The sequence below is a fragment of the Alnus glutinosa genome, chromosome 3 (assembly GCF_958979055.1).
Source record: "Alnus glutinosa chromosome 3, dhAlnGlut1.1, whole genome shotgun sequence".
Classification (NCBI taxonomy): domain Eukaryota; kingdom Viridiplantae; phylum Streptophyta; class Magnoliopsida; order Fagales; family Betulaceae; genus Alnus; species Alnus glutinosa.
In genome coordinates this window covers 36722126-36743121 of record NC_084888.1, presented here as the reverse complement: position 1 = coordinate 36743121, position 20996 = coordinate 36722126, and the positions used below count along the sequence as shown (strand labels likewise).

The 20996-nt window shown below is 34.8% G+C and overlaps 2 protein-coding genes across 2 annotated transcripts; one reads left to right on the top strand and one right to left on the bottom strand.

Moving 5' to 3' along the window:
* Positions 1–2447: 2447 nt before the first annotated feature.
* On the bottom strand, positions 2448–8186 carry LOC133865004 (putative ABC1 protein At2g40090). The gene is made up of 12 exons (XM_062301463.1): positions 7892–8186; positions 7509–7663; positions 7147–7272; positions 6813–6908; positions 6570–6670; positions 6214–6250; positions 5319–5537; positions 5035–5146; positions 3964–4055; positions 3685–3864; positions 3303–3416; positions 2448–2959 (listed from the first exon to the last, which is right to left on the bottom strand). Exons 1-12 carry the CDS (start codon positions 8073–8075, stop codon positions 2762–2764), a joined length of 1614 nt encoding a protein of 537 aa, XP_062157447.1. The 5' UTR covers positions 8076–8186; the 3' UTR covers positions 2448–2761.
* A 7986-nt stretch (positions 8187–16172) lies between these two features.
* Positions 16173–18508, top strand: LOC133864764 (uncharacterized). Its single transcript, XM_062301178.1, has 4 exons — positions 16173–16653; positions 16766–17040; positions 17981–18113; positions 18230–18508. Exons 1-3 carry the CDS (start codon positions 16377–16379, stop codon positions 18044–18046), a joined length of 618 nt encoding a protein of 205 aa, XP_062157162.1. The 5' UTR covers positions 16173–16376; the 3' UTR covers positions 18047–18113; positions 18230–18508.
* The last annotated feature ends 2488 nt before the right edge of the window (positions 18509–20996 follow it).

Genomic DNA, 20996 nt, shown 5'->3' with positions numbered 1-20996 from the left:
AAAAGGACCGACCTCTCACCTCGCCTGACAAAACTGAAGGAAACTGTCACGAGCATCGTACCGTTGCTTTCTTCCATGGTTTGACCAAAAAATTAAACGCTTATGAAGAAGAGAAAGAACCAACTTCGGATCCTCCAAAATTACTTTGTTGTTCTGACAAGTATCGCTTGTGTTTTAAATATATATAAAGAATAGGATTCAATCTCCCCTCCAACATTACAATTAATGTTCGACGTAAAATAGTTTTCGTCCTAAAATGGTTTTAAAAAAGTCATTTTTTTGAAAAAATATTTTTCGCCGAAAGCATTTTTTGGTGTTTGGCACGTACAAAAAATCACAAATATTTTTCATATTTTCATTCAATCATCTTAACCTATAAAAATTAATTTTTATTCAAAAACATATAAATATTAATATAAAAATCATCGATAATGAGATTCGGTTACTGACCGACAAGATTCTGACAATTTTTACTTGATTTCTGCTAATATAGCCAGAATTCGAGATAAAGGCTGGAATCCGGACAGTTTCATTGGAATCTGGGATTTTCGTCGGAATCCGGCACAAACGGCTGGATGTTGTCGGATTCCGATACCGGCAATATTTCGATGGTGGTCGGCTGCTTAAATGTGAAGGTCGACTGTGTCGTTTAAAATAGATCGATCGCGTCTGGCGTCTTCGAAAAACGATTTACGCATTTAAAAAGCGTAAATCATTTTTTGAAATTTACTAAGCATTTTTGGTCAAACAGAAATCATTTTTCAGTTGACTATTATTTTCGCCCTTACCAAACACCGGAAAATGCCGAAATCATTTTACGTCGAAACAAACGGAGCATAAGCTTGGCAATTTTGACCGAATCCGACACGAACACGACATGAATATATAGAGTTTGGATTTAGGCTATAACCCGTTTATGACCCACCAACCTGTTTATGACACATTTATGACCCGTTCATGACCCATCAACCCGTTTATAACATATTTATGACGCGATAATTACCCATTTTTTATCAAATTAGTTAAATAGGTTGACACGTTAACACGATGAATTGACACAGCAACTCGAATTGTCAAGCCTAATTACAATTCGAAATAATAAGGAAAAATCAAAATTAATAAATATTATTGTATTTAACGGATTAAAATTAATGTTATATAATATTATAAACATTCCTGCCCGAAAATGATGCAAAGTGATAGATAGATAGGGATAGATAGGTGGATCGCCTCTCATTTATTATGCGAAAAAAGTGTGTTTGTGTTTTAATGCGATTACAGGAGAGAATGGGCAAAATGGGTCTGTGTCTGGTAAAGGCCGCAACCAACTATAGCCGCCACCTAACCAGAGCGGCTCCATTAATGTAAGGAGGATCACACGTTTTAGTTGCCAGTTGCCGAACTACAAAGTGAACGGCCCGATGACCCCCTATACCTGCTCTCTCCTATTCCTACCATCCTCGAGATTATCGTTCTTGTTTACATCGCCTTCCTATCCAATGATTGATCCGAATACCCCCCGATTGCATCCCATTTTCCCATCATTTTTATATTTTAAATATTTATATCACGTTAGAAACAAAAATTGATTTTTTTTTTTTTTTATTGTTCTAAAGGAAAAAATTGAATAAACGAGTGAAGCACGAGAAGTCTCCGGTTGTTCGATTGGGCAAACGGTAAACACTCCAGATGATCTTCACCAAACTATACTAGCTGTTATCGGCCAACAAGCTGGTGCCTCTAGGGAGGACGTACTAAAAGTCGAGCAGCCACTTACCTGATGTGGCTCTGAATCATTACTTTTAAACTGATGGGGTCGGGTGATATCAAGGCTATTGAACCTATAATGACCATCTATTCCCAAAGGACAATGTTACCGACATTTGAATAATGACTTCTTCCTTTTTCTTTTTCTTTTCTTAAAAAAAAAAAAAAAAAAAAAAAAAAATCAGAAAAGAGATTCAATAGTCAATACCCTAACAAAAGAGTTCTGGTTGACAATTGTTTACGTCATCTCTAAATTCAATATAAATTTGACATAAAATTAAAGAACTAGATCCGTTTAATTCAATTGATAGGGTTAAATTTGACCTATAATCTTATACTTATATCTCAACATAAACTTAAAATTTAGAATTGTCAATTTTTTACACGACCTACAAACCCAACACAAAATTAACAGATTAAAATTAAATGATCTAATATATTTAATTAAATGGATTAGATTGAAATTAACTTATTTAATCTTATATTTATGTCTCAACATAACCCAAACAGATCACACAAATTATAACCCTAGTTGGCACATTCACTTTTAATAAACTACTGAAGTCGGGAAATGTAAGAACGCTACGTGTTAGCTTCGTATGCACATTCTAACCTCATCAACCCATTAACGTGAAAATGAATAACTAGAAGCTTCAATTCCTGTGATTGCAACATATAAATAACCCAAATGCATAAATTATTCCATTTCTTATATGAAGATCGTACTTCTTACAATCTATCACTCGTCCCATTGATGGGACTGAAAAAATATTAGTGCCCAAAAAAAAGAAAAAAATAAGTTTATTTGATCTTTTTTTCTCTATAAAAAAATTCAATCCGTCAATCCGGCACTCAAGAGCATGAGTAGATGCTTGAGATTTGACCACGGAGACAAAGAATATGTGAGCCTATTTTGGGTGGGGGGGGGTGTGGATTGAAAGAAAAAGAACATCTGGGTCTTTCAAAAAAAGAGTTTTTGCAATCTTTGTTTAAATTAACACAAAGCCTTCCTGAGTTGTAAAAGCCAGAAGGCTATCCGCATTCCGAAGAGTCGAGCTTCCAACAAGATTTCATCCAACCAGACATTCAGCCAGCGTAACAGTGATTTCTTTTGTAACAACTTTGCCTCAATGAGTGCCTCAGATGAGACCCTTCCAATGATGAAGAATGTATGTGGAGAAGATCCCTGCAACTGCTCAAGAAACGTTTCAATTGATAAAGCAACTCGTCGCAATTAAACCAATTTTCACATTGCATTTAAGTTGTTTCTACATATTTTTAGCTCATATAGAGGAGGAAACAAAATGTTGCTTCTTTTTGAAGAATTTTAATTAACAAGAAGTTCCTAAGTTCCCGAGCCTGGACTAAAAATAGGGTTTATGTAGTCAAAACCAGATTGTTCGAAATCATTCTTTTATTTGATTTGGCTTCACCTATTGAATTTTAGCTCTTCTAGCAAACAGAAATGACTTTAAGTGGAAACTATAGATCCCACAGTAAAATAATGGGCAACAAAGAGGAAGAATGTATGATACCAGAGAATTGTTAACTGCTCGTAAACAATCATTTGTCTTCAGCATCAACAGAATTACACGCGGAAGTCTCCTCAGAAGTTCTGAGATTTGAGAAAAATACTGAGAAGCATACATCTGGCAAAAAAAAAAAAAAAAGGCAGGTACGGTCAAGCAATAAGTAGCAATCATTACATTAAGACCACCACATCTAAAAATAAGCAGCGCAAGGCTTGCCACCATAGCAGGTCCCTTTTAGTAAAAAAAAAATAGTAACTCCATAAAAATATGGTACATGATTGCAACGTTGAGAGAGAGTATGCAATTTAATCAGCATGTAAATCTGGCATGAATTTTTAGAAGTGGAAACAATTAGAAGGGAAAGATTCCTTGGACAGAAGATCACCTGTAGCTCTGAACGGTCACTATCAGAGCCTTGTACGACCAAATGATCAACCGAAGGGTCAACAACCCTATTCCATGGCCTCATAGTAAGAATTCCTGCAAATAATGCATATAGATCCTCCCCAGCACCCAATTTTACACTATTTTCCTTTATTGCGTTAGCATCAGCAAATATCAGTGCCTGTAACAAATATGTAAACAAGGAAAAAGGCAAGTTGCTTCAAACAGGAAACTATACTTGAAGATTGGAAAACAATTTTTTAAGGAAGCAACGGCATACCTTCCAAAGTGCCGCATAGTTGGTTCTTGTATTAAAGTCAAGGTCTTTATACAACCCATGGTCTAGAATTATCAACTGTGGTTTTTTCTTGCCTGGATATGAGAAGGGAGAAGTACATAAAGAAATCCGTATGCAGTATTTGTTGAAACCAACAAACACACAAAGGGAGTAAACATGAAAATTTGTGAAGATGAAAATACATGCTACCAGGGTGAAGCAGATGAGATCAAGGGTCATAGAATGCAGTATGGAACGGTTATTGGTGCAGGAAACAATTACTACAGAAGGCAAGTCACACTCTGACCGTCTAAGCTTTATATTTGAATATTTTCTACTAAGTTTTTGCTTAATCTAACCATTCAAATGTTACTTTGTTTGCTATGAAGAGTAATAAGAGATCCTATGGGGACCACAACTAGTATGTGGTAGAGAAGTACTAGAAATGGCAGTAAACTTATAGGCAGACTTCTTTCTTTCTTTTTTTTATTGGTAAGTTACATATGCAACAGGTGGGACTTGAACCCACAACCTCATCCTCCACCTTGCTACAAAGGGAGGAAGTACCATTTGAGCTAAAGCTCATTGGCAGCATGTAGGCAGAGTTCTCCACTGCAGATTTTAGATAATAGAGCATATGTTAAAATCCGAACTCTCAGTGATAAATCCCAAACCTCTCTCACATTTACCTGTAACATCTAAGAGGATTTTGTTTCACTGTTAACATTTATGACTAGAACACGCACACCAAGTAATGAAGAACTCATTATGAACATTTTATAATTGAAAAACCAATTTTCTAAGGTATTACAGTTGCAGCTGAAACAATTTCCAGCAGAATTCTACTTGTTCAAAAGTTTCAACAGCATTTTTATTATATAATAATACAAATGCAATTATCTGCCCATGGTGGCTATAATAATCAGAGCCAGAATGGTCCCATCCAGATGAACATGGGGTTTGGGCCAGGCAGGTTTGCAGTTTCCATGGCAAACATATATAACCGGAAATAGCTTAGAACTAAAAAGATCCCTCAATTGGTAATTTAGCATAAAGATTAAAGAGAAGTGTTACCTAGAATGCTCCTTTTGCTAGAAGGCAAAGGGCGAACTAGCAAGTTGGCAGCATGGGGATCACAATGGACAAACCCATGTTTGAACATCATCTCAGCAAAAGCTTGACTAACCTGCATAAAGTGCAAGAAATACTTGTTGAATTTCTATGTTGTGGCTTTGGCCTTTCAAAAACATCTCTATGAGACAAATGTAAGCCATTCTCGGTATTGGAAAGGCCAACTTCTACACTATTTAACCTCTAACCAAATACTGTCTATGTCCATTTAAAACCCATGAACTTACTAATTTTGCAACTTCCTTTGGTTGAATTCCAAGTTTTTGAATGGTCTTCACATCATTTACTTGTGCACCATCCATAAATTCCATGGTTAACAGCTTTGAGGTACTTAAATTCCAATACACCTTTGGAGCATATACATAGTCCGCAATATGAGGAGATAGCTTCCGAAAGTTATCCAAGCATTTCTCGCTGTTCTTTGCCTCAACCAAAAAATTTAGTTCCTGATGGCAATGAATCAACGATCAAATGACAATACAGCCACAAAAGAATAAATATACAACACAAATATCAAAATAAGAGAAGCAACAGATAGATGTCTAGATTTAAAAGACAATAAGGTTCCACTCTCCTCAATGCAACATTAAAGTCTCCAGCAAGAATATTTAGCACCAAAACAGGGTGGTCATGTCCGGCATAAGTTTTAAATTTGTGTTGAATAGAAGGAGGAAAAGACATCTTGTTTGAACTTCTAACCCAAAAAAAAGAGAGTACCAGATCACGTAATAAGTCTCATGGTGGACCAGCACACACTATATATATAAATAATAGTAACTTACTGCTATCAAATGACAGGTCTTTGCTAACAGATGTGTTTGAAAGTAACAAGTGAAACTTCATGGAAATTTAGTTGAAAACAAACATCCAAAACTACCTTATTTCATCTTCTTCAAAAAGAGAAAAAACTGCCTTATCACAGTTTGAAAATAAGGCTACAGATTTTAGAATATGAGCTGAGAGAGTTAGGTCGGATGCCTTAGTCAAAATTCAATTATGAAAGGAAGATAAAAGTATAACAAGCAGAAGGAAACCAAAAATTTGTCTAATCATTATCTTTTTGGGATGTATAATAAAGGTATATAGTGAACAGTGAAAAGAATAGCAGTTAAAGCAACTTGCCTTGGGTAAACTTTCGCTCATTTCATCAATCAACCACCTGCATAGGAAAGTCAAGAAGACTTCAGTCAAAACCACCAATTCAAGATCAGACAAATTCCTACTAAAAAAGACATGGTTAGAAAAGTTTTATATATATATATATATATATGGAAGAAACAACTTCTATCCTTAAATTGTACAAATACGTGCATGCTGAAGACCTAGATGATCTCTACCTAAAGGCCATTTACAGCCAGAGATTTATAACTTTGCACCAGACTTTGGTGCTTGACACCTAGATGATCTCTACCTAATTTTCTCATAATCTATAATAACGAAAACATAACCATCAGGCACAAAAGCAACCGTAATAGTACCTGTAATCAAAAGAAGGAAAAAACCTATGTATGGTGTTCACAATAAACTGCACAGTGGCATGATCTGCAGCCGCAGTATCGGTCATGTGAGTATGCTGAACCTGAATATGAGAAATTATTTGGATATGAGCGCGTTATCCACAAAAGAAACACAACATGCCTCTCAAACAAATCTAAATGAAAATTTGGCTCCACCTATCATTAATAATTTCTATTTAAGGTAAATGTCACAACAAATGAAACCTTCACAGCAACTTTCTTGCCATCATGTGTGCAAGCGACATGAACTTGTGCAAGGGAAGCGCTTGCTATTGGAGCAGGATCAAATTCAGAGAATATCTGTAGATGAGAAGGATTAATTAACTGGGTTGATATTGTGCGTTTATACAAAATAAGTACTACAATTGATAAAAGTAGTCCGATTAAGAGCCATGTAAAAATCCATATACACCGGAGACATTAAAATATTTATGTCCAATGGAATAAACTTTCAAAAAGAGCATATTGACCCACTTACACGCGTACATTACTCCTTAAAAGAAACGTCCAAAAACAAAACCGAAACAATAAAACATACTTTATCCGGTGTCTCTCCAAGCTCTTTCTTGAACACTTGGCATACTTGATCATATGAAGAAACTGGACATCTATTCAACATAGACTCCCTCATTGTCTGGACATACTCATGAGGTACCAAGTATTCCTGCATAAAGACAGAAGAAGAAAGAATAGGTATTCAATGCTTGCAACTGAGAAATATTACTTTAACCAATAAATTACTTATCAATCCCACAACTTATTCTATTGTTCTTCTTTCTTTTCTTTTCTTTTTTTCAATGATTACAAAAACCCAATTTCTACTCTAACAGTATAGAGACAACTCCAAGTCCAATTTTTGTCATAGATACCAAAGGAAGCATTAGCAGATTGAGAGCATACCAGCTGCCCAATATGTTGACCAAGCTTAATATATATTCCTCCATTTCTGAAACACAGTTCTTGAAGCCTACGCGCAGACCTTAGGTGAACTTCGTGTTTAACTTTTGCTCTCTCAACACTTCCTTCAGGTAGCCCCCACAATGCATATTCATAATCTAACAACACCGCCAAAAAAAAAAAAACATTGCATAAAAAATCGAAATGATACAGTTTCCACTTCACAAGACTAATATAATAAATGATAAACCTATAATTGAAGGGGAAACCAAATTATTCATGAATTGATTGCACTGATAATCCTCGACATACTCAGAAAACAGAAAGAGCACATAATTAAGCTCTGGAATTGACAGACCCTAACCCTAACGCGGAACTCAGCCTACCGAAGACGATGGAGGCCGCGGTGACGGAGTCGCGGGCAAGACGGAGAGGGACGGCGGTGAAGAGCTTCAGCGCTCTCTCCGGATCGTCCGAGGTGGCGACAGTGGCCGCGGCGCCGCCGACGCACACTGCAGTGGAGACCAGCGCGAGCTTCTTTCCAATGCGCCACAAGGTTCGCGTGGCCATGCTCCTGAATTCTCCGCCCCGGAGAAACGAGTGCGTGAGTCTCTTGCTCGCTGCCTCGCTGGGCTAAGCGCTTTGGGAGCTGAGGTTTGTTGTTGCCGTTTACGGCATTAACGCAGGCCGGCCTAGGCGCTAACCTATGGCCTAGTCTCTGGACCGCGTGAGACGTTTTGGTCTGGGGCCAGCGCTGGGCGATATTGTTTATGCTTGGGTGGGTTTGGCCCAAACTCCTTTTGGGCTGACTTTGGGCTAGCAGAAAGTGGTGGTTTCACATATACTAATCGGTTCTTATATTAATCTAAGTTATTCAATAGACTAATCTCCTTGCATGCGGTTCACATACATTTAGAATTTTTAATTTTTTTTCTTTTCTATTGTACATAATATATTAATATAACTATTATTTATCATCAAGGAAATTGAGTGTCTGTTTAGTTTGGCGGTTTCAAAACATGCAATTTGACCAAAATAGCAATTTCAAAACATATTTAATGAAAACTATAAAAACCCGTTCAATTATTAAATGACACATACCCAAATTGTTCAACAAAACTCTATTAAGGTTCGCGAGCATAGCTTGTATAAAGCTCGATACAACTCGACTAAAGCTCGCGAACCTAGCTTGTATACACATAACATATACTAACATATTAAGTTATGAACTAATTGGTTAATATATGTAAAAAAATAAAAAGTATATACTAAATAAGCACAATATAATTAATTAGTTGCTAAGTAAGGAAGTAAGCATAGTATAATACTAATTATATTAAATAAGTAAGCATATTATTACATATTAATTATAATACTTTGATAATAATATTACTAAAACTAATGTATGTATCAATGTGTGTCTATTAGCGTATATAACATTTTCTTTTCTTTTTTGAAGAGGAAATCTCATATATAGCTGGAAAAGATAAGCCAGAATCGGCAGTTACAACATGTTGGATATAAGAGGGAGTTTCCCTCACCCAAACATTATTAAGATTGAACTGTATTGAGGACTTAGCAAGCACATGAGCAGCTTGGTTTGCATTCCTATTCGTATAACACACCTCTGCATGATGGAAATACTACATTTGATCCCTTATTGAATCAATTATATGACCAAATCTGCTCAAGCACTAGGTAGCCTCATTAATCCTCGACACCACAGTCTTTGAATCACCTTCCAACACGAAGTTAGAAAGTCCCAAATCTCAACAAAACACCACTGCTCGCCAAGCTCCCAACACCTCAACCATCGTTGGATCTAGAACATGGGGTATCACCACCGCCATAGCAGCAACATATTGCTCCACTTCATCCCGAATCACCACCCCAATCCCCATTTGTCGAGACTCTCGTGCTATATCTATATCCCAATTCACCTTAACCATACTTGGAGGAGGTTTCTGCCAAGATGTATCAGTGCTTTCCCTCAAAATTGGCATTGATGATGGGCAGCTATTAGCCTTATTGTACTCCTCAACAATTTAGGCAGCCTTTTCAACCAAGGTAGCTTGAGCATAGAATCTATCTTGGAAAACCAAGTCATTTCGATGAAGCCATGTAAGACGAGCTATAGTTAGAGCCTCTATCAATTCCTCAGTCTTAAGATTCAAACTAAGAAGCTTTAGAAGATCCATCCCGTCAACTAGGGAGAGAATTAGTTTTTGAATTCGTTGGCTGCATTCTTGCCAGACTGCAACGGAGGAGGGGCATTTCCAAATGATGTGGCATATAGTCTCAAAAGCAGACTTGCATATAGGGCAAAAAGGTTCATCACCAATTCGTCTACTTACCAGGTTTGCTTTGGTTGGAAGCAGATTTGCTCCCACTTTCCAAGCAAAATTTTTCAGAGTTGCAAGCACCTTCAAATTCCAAATAAGCTTCTAGACACCCTGCTGTTCCCCAACCCGTGAGCATTCTCCTCCTCCTTGCTCCCTCATAGCCATCTCCACATAGTAAGCACTTCTCACGCTAAAACAATCATGAGTGGTTCATTTCCAAAGAATTATGTCTAGTTGGCTCAAAGAACTGTGAGGAAGGCCATAAATATGTACAGCAACAGCCTCAATGAAGAGAAAGTGAATCATATTAGTATCCCACCACCCAATATTCCTATTGATTAGTGACTGTACCAAAGCTTCTCTGGGCAATCCACTCTCTTCTGAACAAACCCAGTGAAAGGGTGAAGATTGCAGCCAATGGTATTCCTAGATTTTTACCTTCTCTCCATCACCCATCTTCCAGAAGAACCCCCTTCCCAAGACATCCCTTGCCTTATAAATACTACGCCATACATAAGAGGGAATTCTCTCTAAAGAAGCCTGCAAAAACTCACAGGACGAAAAAATATTTTTCCTTTAAAATTCTAGCTACCAAAGAGTTTAGTTGCTGGATTAGGCGCCATCACTGTTTGGTCAGTAAAACCAAATTGTATATAACCTTATTATATATATAATAACTATTCGTATAATATGAATACTAACACTATTTTAATATGGAGATATATATGTTATATATCGCAAGGTGTCCGAAGTAGTGTCATTGGGAAATTTTTTTTTGACAAGTTTTGGTGTTTTGACCCGGCCGAGGGTCGTATTCAAGGGCGTAGCTAGGTGAAGGCTTGGGAGGTTCATAACCCCCCCAAGCCCCAAGCTTTTACCAAAAAAAAAAAAATTACCCCTATTTTTATTTTATTTTTTTTCAATTTGTCCCCCCCCAAAAGTCTAAAAGCTGGCTCCACCCCTGATCGTATTTATAGTCGCTTTTATGTTTAGGGTTATGTGATGTATTGACGCCTCCTTGTATTGTTTAGCAAAAAATATTGAAACCTTTTTGCAACTCATTAGACATAGTCTTTAGCGATGAACGACATAAATTTCTATATATGTTTGTGATTGCTTGTTTTCATGTGCTTACTTCTTATTTTTCACTTGTGACTGGTTATGTGAAATATTCTTTATTTCCTAACAGGTTGGTCATTCAATATTTTATGTCATTTCTCACTTTGTTTTTTCTTTAATTTCCATCACAACAGGAAAAACCATCCTTAGATACACTTAACGATCCTTCACATGGACAGAAGAGAGCCCATGTGAAGGCTTTCGTTGGGTTGAGTAGTATGTAATATTGCTGTTGATAACAGGTGAAGTGAAAAGAGGTTGTTTTCAGCATTCATCATACAAAGGCTGTTTCTTATAAAGAAAATGAAATGATTATTTTAAGAGCTTTGTTACCTACACAACGGTTGTGCACAACAAGTGCACAACCTACTCACATGAGTGGGTCCCACCAGAGTTGGTGGGACCCACTCATGTGAGTAGGTTGTGCACTTGTTGTGCACAACTTGTTGTGTAGCAAGCATTTTTCTTATTTTAATCTCCCAATTGATGGACAGATCGATGCTGAAACTTTTATAATCACGTCAGACGTGGATGATACGATTATGAGATAAAAAGAGAGAAGAACAAACGACAAGAAAAATAAAAAGTGATAAGGATCGAAAACGCAATCACTTTTTTGCTTTTGTGGTTAAAAAAAAAAAAATAGTAATTTTAAATCGTAGGGAATAAAAATGGTAATTTTTTAAAACAAAGTTAATCGTTTTACAAAATTACGATTCAACCTTTAAAATCGAATTTTCTTTATCTGTCCTATGAAAAACGTAAATTTTTCTACATTTATAAATCGTTATTTTTCTTTTCCAGTCGCAGTGATATATGCTTTGCAATTTTACGTACAAAATCGTAAAATTTAACGAACTCTTGCTTAAAGCTTTTGCTTTAAATATGTTACCTAAGAAGGCACAGCTGCCCGAAGCAACTTTAAAGAGAGATTAAGGAATAAATACGTACTCATAAGGCCCGCTTACAACTTTCGGCTCAATTTATGACTTCCATAGCACGTATCAAAATGGATAAAAAGGGGAAAAGGAACACAGCATCAAAGAGGTGACATTCCCTATAAAAAAAAAAATTAATAATAAAAAAAAAAGAGGTCATCACATCCTTGATGACTCGGAAGTGACCTAGTAGGTTGTCCATTATATATCATATTCAATTGCTCATATTCATGCTCAAAAAAATGAGTGACATTTGCCTTTTCATCAATAAAATTAAAAAAAAAAAAAAAAAAAGTGATCATATGATTTATATATGCCTTTGTAGAAAGACTAATTAATATTATTACAAGTTTGAGGAAGACCTTATCTTATCTTCTTCTTATTTCCTTCTTCTTCCGCGTGTACAGCGCGTTGTACACATTAATGCTAGAGCTACGCCTTTCTTCCTCTTTTCTAACACGCAAAATGGGGCCACCTACATTTTCTAGATCATGAAGTACTCTACTATTTTCTTAACCTCTCCTTTTAATTTGTTTCTGTTTTTAATACTGATTTTAAAAATTACACTTTTATTTTGTCATCCTAACTTGTTAATGTCTATCGGTTTCTGTTAAAAATAAATAATAAATAAATTATGAATTAATTGAAATTATTTTCAAATCACAGCCAAAGAAATATTCTTTTTTTTAAAAACGCATAATTTTAAAATTGTTATTTTTAAATTACAAATTCAAAACATATGGTTAAAATAAAAATAAGATAAAAGTACAATTCTTAACTTTATTCGTTTTTTAAATACAATTATCTAGTTATGTCATACGTGTTGAAGTAACTGTTCGATCTCCGCGTGGAGGATGGTCTAATAAAATAAATCTTTATAATAATATTCTTTTGGTGTCATTTGGAAGCCACAAACGACAAATTTCGTAACTTGACAATTAAGTTTGGATTGATTTTTATTTTTTATTTTTTTTATTTTACAAAAATAGTGGTTCGAGATTTCTTTTAGTTTTATTCGTTTACTTTTTATATGTATTTAGAAATTAGAAGGGCAAGATCTTTGAATATTTTGTAATGGATGGTCTCTCCCGTAACCCCCGTTAGGGTGGAAATATAAGAGGACAAATTTTGATTAAGAAATCATTCCATGCAACTCTTTAGGAGGAATTACAACCCATAACTTTCAGGGGTCAACTTTATAATTATTATGCAAATTGACACAATTAATTCATGCTCATTAATTTCCTACCACTAGAATGATACAACACTTGAATCCGTCTCGAGTAATATGGTATCATGATAGAGAGTTATGAGTTTGAATATTATTCCTATAATTCACTTTCTATTCCAAGTGAATATGAGGTGAGACATAAAGGATGGAGCTCATGAGCCACTAGTCCAAAGCTGGACAAAGCCCCCACCTAAATGATGAAGTTCAACTGGAATGCAGCTTTGGATAGAAAATAAGATAATGGGCGTAGGAGCGGTAGTGTTGTAGTTTGGGCAACATTGTCCACATTAGTCCTCTATATTATTGATTCTGCCGTAGCGGATGCAATGGCTGCCTGGAAGGCAGTAACCTTTTGTTGTGACTTGGGTTTTTAGTGCGTAATTATTGAATGTTTCTGCTTTGTGTAAGGAAACTCTTTGTTGGAGCAATTTCGGTCAGTTGATTGAAGACACCAAGGTTCGGATTCATTGTTTACAAACTTATTATGTTAGCACACTCATCGGGATGCTAACAAAGGAACTCACCGAATAGCCAAGGTTGCGTTGTCTCAATTGCTAGATCAAGTTTGGTTGGAAGAATGTCCTCCCCCATCAAAAGCATTGTACTTGTTGAGCAAGAATTTTATCATTCCTTCAAAAAATTAATAATAATATTTTACATATTAAGCATTACTTATTAAAAGTGAATGTTAAAATATAAATTTAATGATCGTAAAGATTTTAAGCTTTTATAATAATGGATGACCTTAACAATTATTATTTTCTTGCTAATAAAAAATTGGATACAAATAATTTAGAAATTGGAGTCAGCTGACGGCTATCCAGGGATTACAGAATCACAGGCCATGCATGATGCCTGCTCTAGTTTGGCCCCGGCGATTTTGACATTTGACGGCCAAAGGCTGCTCTAATCACACATGAGCCATATGGTTGCCGCCTTGTTGGTTTACCCGACTACTTCGACTTCTTCGAGAAGTTGTCCGCAAAAGAAGACAAAACAGAATACGAATTCACCCGTTTGACTAAAAACAAAAAAGTACCCAGCGCTGATGAGTGCCGAGTCACGAGCCATGACCAATTCCTCTAAGCAACAAAGTTAGGGTGTTTTTTGGAATTACGCAATAACTTAAAAATAAAATAATTATCCTTTTCTTCCAGAGATTTGAAAGCTGACCTCACACCTTACGTTAATTTGGTCTCCACGTTTTTTTTTTTTTTTTTTTTAAAAAAATAATTATAATTTTAACTATAATTACCTTATAAATTCATGCACAATCACGTTTTATGAAAATAAATGTCATATGAAGTGAAACGTGACCGTTTACATTAATTGTTCACATTTTAATAATTAACATAAAACTGTCATATTAATCTATAAATTTGATAAATGTCGCGTGACTTATTATGAAGCAATCAACATTTTATTGAATGACATGATAAGTATCAAATTGAATACTCGATAAGTGTTATGTAGACAATTAGTAGCTTTTTTACTAATTTCTTCCGGCTTAACTATTCATGAACTATAGAAAAGACATGTTTGAATTGCTGTTAAGGACGTTTTTTTTTTTTTTTTTTGTTTTTCTATTAGAACTTACTTGAATTAAGCCGGGTGAATTGGGTTATCACTCTCTCTTATTGCAAGTCAAACTAGTTGTCGAATACTGTGCGAAGGAATCTACCACCGATCATAGGAGCGGTGTTGAGGATGAATAAATTGAATTAGGTATTCAGAATGTCGGATGGGAGTTGGTGTGAAATCAACTGCCAAAGAATCTAATAACCATGTTGAGTTTTTTAAATTTTACACAGAACGAGAAGATACCAAAAGCCAATAATAAAGAAACTTTTTGAATGATTCACCAAGACAAATTTGCATGTGCTCACATGATATCCTAACCCTTCGGTTCCACCAAAGCCGCTGGATTGGTGAGAAATATTTGAAGAGATAATCATACCCACTTGTTTGGTGAGAAATGTTTGTTTAAATGGAGATTATGAATTTCCACGGAATCTTTCCTATTTTAGTCTTTATTAGGAAAAATTGGAACAAGTTAACATGTTAAACATGTTTAGGGTTCTTGTATGAGAAATAACAAAACAAATGTCTTTCTTAAAGAAACAAGTGCATGCTAAGCTATTCTAGTTTACCCATTTAAACCAAAATTTAGAAGATTTATTTGCGGTGTTTATAAATTTAGTTGAATGATTTTAATTTTCAAATAATCTCTCTAGTTAATAATTTATCCTAATAGGGGTTTGGAGGAGCTTTAAAATATAAATAACATGAATAAATTCATAATTTTTTATAAATTTAAACTTTTAAAATAAATAGTAATGTAATAAGATATCAGACAAAAAGAAAACCGTCCAAACCCATACTTCTTTTTGTTTTGACGCGAAAACAATAAATTAATGAATAATTCCAAAGCCCATACTATTCATCTACAGCCAATATCTACACATTCTCCGAATCAATTGCACACGCGTCACATGGCAACACCTTAAACAAAGAACCCAAATTTTGTCCACAGCCGCGCTCGCACACAACGCACACGCAAACACGCAATTGTACTTGTAATTGTAATTTGGCGTAAAATTGAGCAAAGGACATGCCATAATTGCCATTTCTCTGTCTTCTATTTATTTTCATTAACATTTCCTTTTTTAAAAAAAAAAAAAAATTAATTATTAAATTTGTAGGATATACATATAATATAGGTGTTAATCTTTATACCCATTTTTCATAATTAATGTACGTTCCGTATTTTAAATGATCGAAAAAAAAAAAAAAAAAGGATTTAAAACACATTACGTTGGTGACTGTGATAATTAAATGAAGATGATAAATTAGTGTGAAATGTGGTGCGGGTCGATTGAACCCATGCGATTTAGGTATTGCAGTTGGTGATGATCAAGAGAGAGAGAACGTTGCAGAATTTGACCGGTAAATTCAACGTGTAAAGTTCCAAGGTCTTTATCAGAACTTGTTGAGTGGATGAGTCGAGTCAAAATATAGCACCTTTCGCCTGCAGCTTCCGCGGCTCATACCTATTAGGCTTCTCTCCCATATAGTTCCCTCCTTTATTAAGCCTCTCTTGCAGGCCAAAAACTTCCCCTGTATTTATATACTTCACTTCCTTCAAATATTTCCTTGTACGTGCGTGCATATATAGATCCTAAAAATCAAAAGGAAAGGCGTAAGCAGAGGCAGAGGCAGAGGCAGAGACAGAAACAGAGAAATGGGTTTCTCAAAGGAAGAGAGATCAAAAAGGGTTTTGAGGGGTGTGAAGACGGTGTTCTTCTTGATCACCATGCTGATTTCCTTGCTGCTATTCTCGGCGCCGGTGCTTTTGGTTATTGCGGACGCACTTCTTCCTTCCGCGCTTCTTTCTGCTTATCTTTCTCCTGCTACTCTTTCTTTACAATCCCTCTCTTCCCATTTCCAAAACTACGATTTCCGGTATTCCCTCATCGATATACCTCTCATATCCATTACAAGATCAGCCATCATAATCTGTAAGTGAAGGAATTTTAACCCTTTTTTTTTTGGGGGGGGGTACCCTTTTTTGGCTTCAAAACCAAAGTGACGCGTTTTTAACTTAAATCATTCACTGATTTTCTTTTGTAGGTGTTTATAGCTTCTGCGATGGGCCAAGGCTTTCGCGAGGGCCGTACTTGGGAATTACGACGATGTGTTCTGTGTTATCTCTAATGTTTGTTTGTTTGAAAGCTCCGTACGTGTTCGGTGTTTCCGGCACCGTCCGAGGAGGGTATGTCAGGGCCATGGAGATAGCGTTGTTCATATGCTCGATGGTTCTGGCTGTTGGGCATATTGTCGTCGCCTACAGAACAAGTTGCAGGGAGAGGCGGAAGCTTCTGGTTTACAAAATTGACATTGAAGCTGTAAGATTCTATCTCTCTCTCTCTCTAATATAAACATGATTGGATTCCTTAGCTTAGAGGGTGTAAATATCAGTGATATACGGGTGAGATCGATGCGTAGTGACAAGACGATAATATTTTTTTTTATTTTTTTATTTTTTGGATGATGTGGATGGTGAGGTGTCTGGGTCCCAGACCAGTAAAGACCTAGGAAATTTCATAAGCCGTTTATTGCAAGGGTTGAATTTGTGTTCCCTCTCGAAGGTCAAATAGTAATGTCAATTTGTTGAACCATTGAAATTATATTTCTGTTGACTTATTTGATTTAAACCCTTTTCTTCTTGTGCCTTGATTCACGTTTTCTGAATATGTTCTTCATTTTTTTCCCCTTCACGTAAGCTTTATTTATTTTTATTTTTTTGGGGGTGGGGGGTTTCTACCCCTCACTACCCCTTATCGTTGGGATCTAAATAATTGTTGGGCAAAGTTTTCTTTAAGATTAAGAGAAATAAATCGTTGTAAAATAAAATAAAATAAAATAAAATGTGTGGCGGGTGCTTTTTTTCCCTGCATATTCGATGCTTTATTGACTTTTCCTCCAGTTTTAATGTCATATATTCAGAGAATCTCATTGGGGCAGCCACCCTTGGGGATGGGCAACTAAATACTTGAAAACCACGCCCACGTTTCTTGAATTGGATTTGTTGTTGTCGTTAATTATAAATTATTTATTTGAGAATTTTGACCAATTTCATTTGCTCAATCATCACATTGGTTCAAATTTATAAAATAATAATCTACAGTCACTTTGACCATTCCTCTAGAAGGCTGGCATGAGTCAAATTTTCCCAAAATTTTCCACGGAAGAAAAAGGATGAAAAAAATATGAAAAAAAGCATGTATAATTATTAATTAACTTGGCCAATGACCATGATTATGACACGTTATGGCATGTGCGCAGATTTCAGCATGCAAGAACGGGTTTCCAAGCTATCAGAAGATCTTACAAGTAGAAAGGATGAAGTAGGCAGACAATGAAGGAGATTTATAGGGCTAATCAATTTCTCCAGATCTTAAGAGTCGTGAGATTTCAGGTAAATGTTTTAAAATGTTGTTGGGTTTACTGCTTTTTTGACTCACTAATCTATGGCTTTCACCAATTTCTAGTAACCCACTAACGCACGCCTTGTGTCTTTTCTTTTTCGTGCAGATTCAATGCAAGAAGAAATCGGTGGCCTAGAGATTGGAGAAGTAGATCCAAGCTAACACAAGGAAAAAAGTTTACAAGTTACTGTAGAGTATAGGGGCTATGATTGCTTGCGGCATATGTATATATATAATCTTTACTTGTCCCTTCTCTTTAAGAGATGTGCTGACAGGTATTTGTATATAAAAAAGGTGAAAGATTAAGGCTAGCCGAAGGCTACCTTATATTGTGCAACTAAAATGTTGGCTCTTTTTCTTAGTGTTAAGTACATATTCTATCTCATATTACAAGTTAATGGTTGAATGTTATCATCATCTTAAGTCTCCTATATGGCAACACCCAAAAAAAAGAAGCTTTTTCTCGTAAGTTAAGTGCAATCTTAACTATGTATAATAATTGAAGGTGCCTACAACTAACGGTCTAACATTCTACCTTTAAAGAGTTTGTGTAGTATATTGCACTAAATGTGAAACGTTTCATTGATTATGGAAAACATTCATTTGCTATTTACATATACCGCCACGAGCAGAAAAGAAATTGAACGTGAAAACGTGAAACAACCGGTCAAATATCTTTGAAATTGATAATATTTATCTTATGGTCAAGATTTATAGTTTGTGCATCTAACAGTTACGGTGTATATGAAGTCAACGTTGACACTTCTTTTAAAAAATTAAAAAACATGAAATCATATACACCTTTAGATGTACTGATTTTAAATTTCGACCATGAAATGCTCCATTCGGAATGAAGAGGAACTTTGCCCCTTCAGTTTCCAAGGGCGATATTAATTAAAATTACATTCATAATTTCTTATCGGCTTAAGGTTTTTTTTTTTAAATAAAAAATAAAAAATTAATGATTTAACATGGTATTATAATAAATATCATCGATTTAAATTCCGACTTTATAATCCACTTTCCAATTAAATTAAACATTTTACATATTAAACCTCACGAGGAGGTTGAGCCCACATGGCACATGTAACTCATTTTTTAAAATTTGTGATGATTTAAAAGCCTTCATGGCATAATTAATTCTTCATGATCATGATTGAGTTGAGCCTGACTTTGACAAAAACTTTATTAATTCTCCCTCTAAGCCTGTGTATAATTGCTTATTCAAATTTCAATTATATAAACTTTATTCATATATATATATATATAAAGAGAAATTCAATCAAAGTGCTAATGGCTCTTGAATTATATGGGCTTTTGAGAGGATCAATTCACCAATAGAAGGGTTTTTTTTTTTTAATTTTAAAATATATATATATATATATATATTATTTTAAAAAAAGGAAGTGATATTTGTCTATGTCTGTGAATATGTGACGACGAAGCAAAGCAATAAAAGTTTGAGGGTTCTTGGAAGTGAAAATAATTGGAATCGATCATCGAAATCAATCAACGTCATTTGATCGATTACTTATTTACTTCAATCTCCAGTAGATTCAAATTATTTAAAAGTCTATTTGGAGATAGAAGTAATCGATCAAATGAGGTTGATTGATTTCAATGACAAATGTGCACAAAGGAAAGGAAACAAGAACAGGAATCAAGAAGTGTGTGGAACAAGCGAGAGAGAATGACAAAATAGAGAATGTTGAGAATAAAATAATAATAATAATAATAAAAGAGCAATATTATTTAAAAATAAATAAAGAAAATAATCGAGAGTTTGGGATGCGTATTCAAAAAGGGAGTAGATAAAGAAATAGGGAAAGCTGCTTTTTAGATAGCTAAAATAACAAAAACTTTGCTGGAGGGTTACTTATTTTATATCAACAAAATCTTTTGGCATTATTTGGGATTTCGGATGATTTGATGTTCAAGGTTTTAGGAATATTTTATTTCTATTTCTTAGCTTCTTTTTTTTTTTTTTTTTTTTTTTAAAGAGTAATGCTATTTTTCACACTAATTTAATACCGGCTGAAATGACATATTTTAAGTAACTTTCATTTTGTTTTTGTTTTCGTTGACATAAAAAACCACTTAAAACAACGTCAAACAATGCAAAATAAGTGTGAATAATAGCATTATTATTTTAAAAAAAAAAATCATATTTAATCCCTAAGTTTTCATCTGATTTCAATTTAGCTCTTATGTTTTCAATTTAAAAAATAAGGTCCTTAGATTTTGCCCCAAGTTTCAAATTGATCCATCTATTAATTTAATGTCAAAGTTAACAATTTTTCATTTGTCACATGTGTTTCATTTTATACTCTAGGGGTTAATGTTAGCACCCAATACAATGTCAATGTCCATGTCAGCATTAAATTTAACGGTTTTCCACCTAAGATGACGAGGAATGTGACTTTTGCTTTTAGAGTTGGGTTTTCTTCTTCTTCTTCTTCTTCTTCTTCTTCTTCTTTTTTTTTTTTTTTTTTTTTTTTTTTTTTTTTTTTTTCTACGGATGACTTGACGTTCAATGATGTGAATTAATATTAGATGATAATATGAACGCTGATGTGTCAATTGAGACACACATAAAATATGATAAACTATTAGTTTTGAACCTATTTAAAATTTATGTAAAACCTAATAACCATATTATTGAAATTAGAAACCCAATGCCTAATTCAAATAAGATAAAAACATAAGAATTAAATATGATTTTTTTCTTATCATTATTATTGGAATGGATACGGTTGATGTATACTGTCTGTATAGTTTTTCTCCCTTTCCCTTTACCATTCAAACTATTTACACAATGTAATATCTTACCATTGAGATAGTACTTATCAAATAATAAGCTGTTTGTTCAATTT

Bases quoted from the DNA above. Each gene is read 5' to 3' on its own strand.
- LOC133865004 (XM_062301463.1), bottom strand. From the start codon at position 8,075: ATGGCCACGCGAACCTTGTGGCGCATTGGAAAGAAGCTCGCGCTGGTC. The intron at 7,664-7,891 runs GTAGGCTGAGTT...CGGTGTTGTTAG, and splicing joins CGCGGCCTCCATCGTCTTCG to ATTATGAATATGCATTGTGG. The intron at 6,251-6,569 runs GTACTATTACGG...TTTCCTATGCAG, and splicing joins TTTCCTTCTTTTGATTACAG to GTGGTTGATTGATGAAATGA.
- LOC133864764 (XM_062301178.1), top strand. From the start codon at position 16,377: ATGGGTTTCTCAAAGGAAGAGAGATCAAAAAGGGTTTTGAGGGGTGTG. The intron at 16,654-16,765 runs GTAAGTGAAGGA...TTTCTTTTGTAG, and splicing joins AAGATCAGCCATCATAATCT to GTGTTTATAGCTTCTGCGAT. The intron at 17,041-17,980 runs GTAAGATTCTAT...GCATGTGCGCAG, and splicing joins ACAAAATTGACATTGAAGCT to ATTTCAGCATGCAAGAACGG.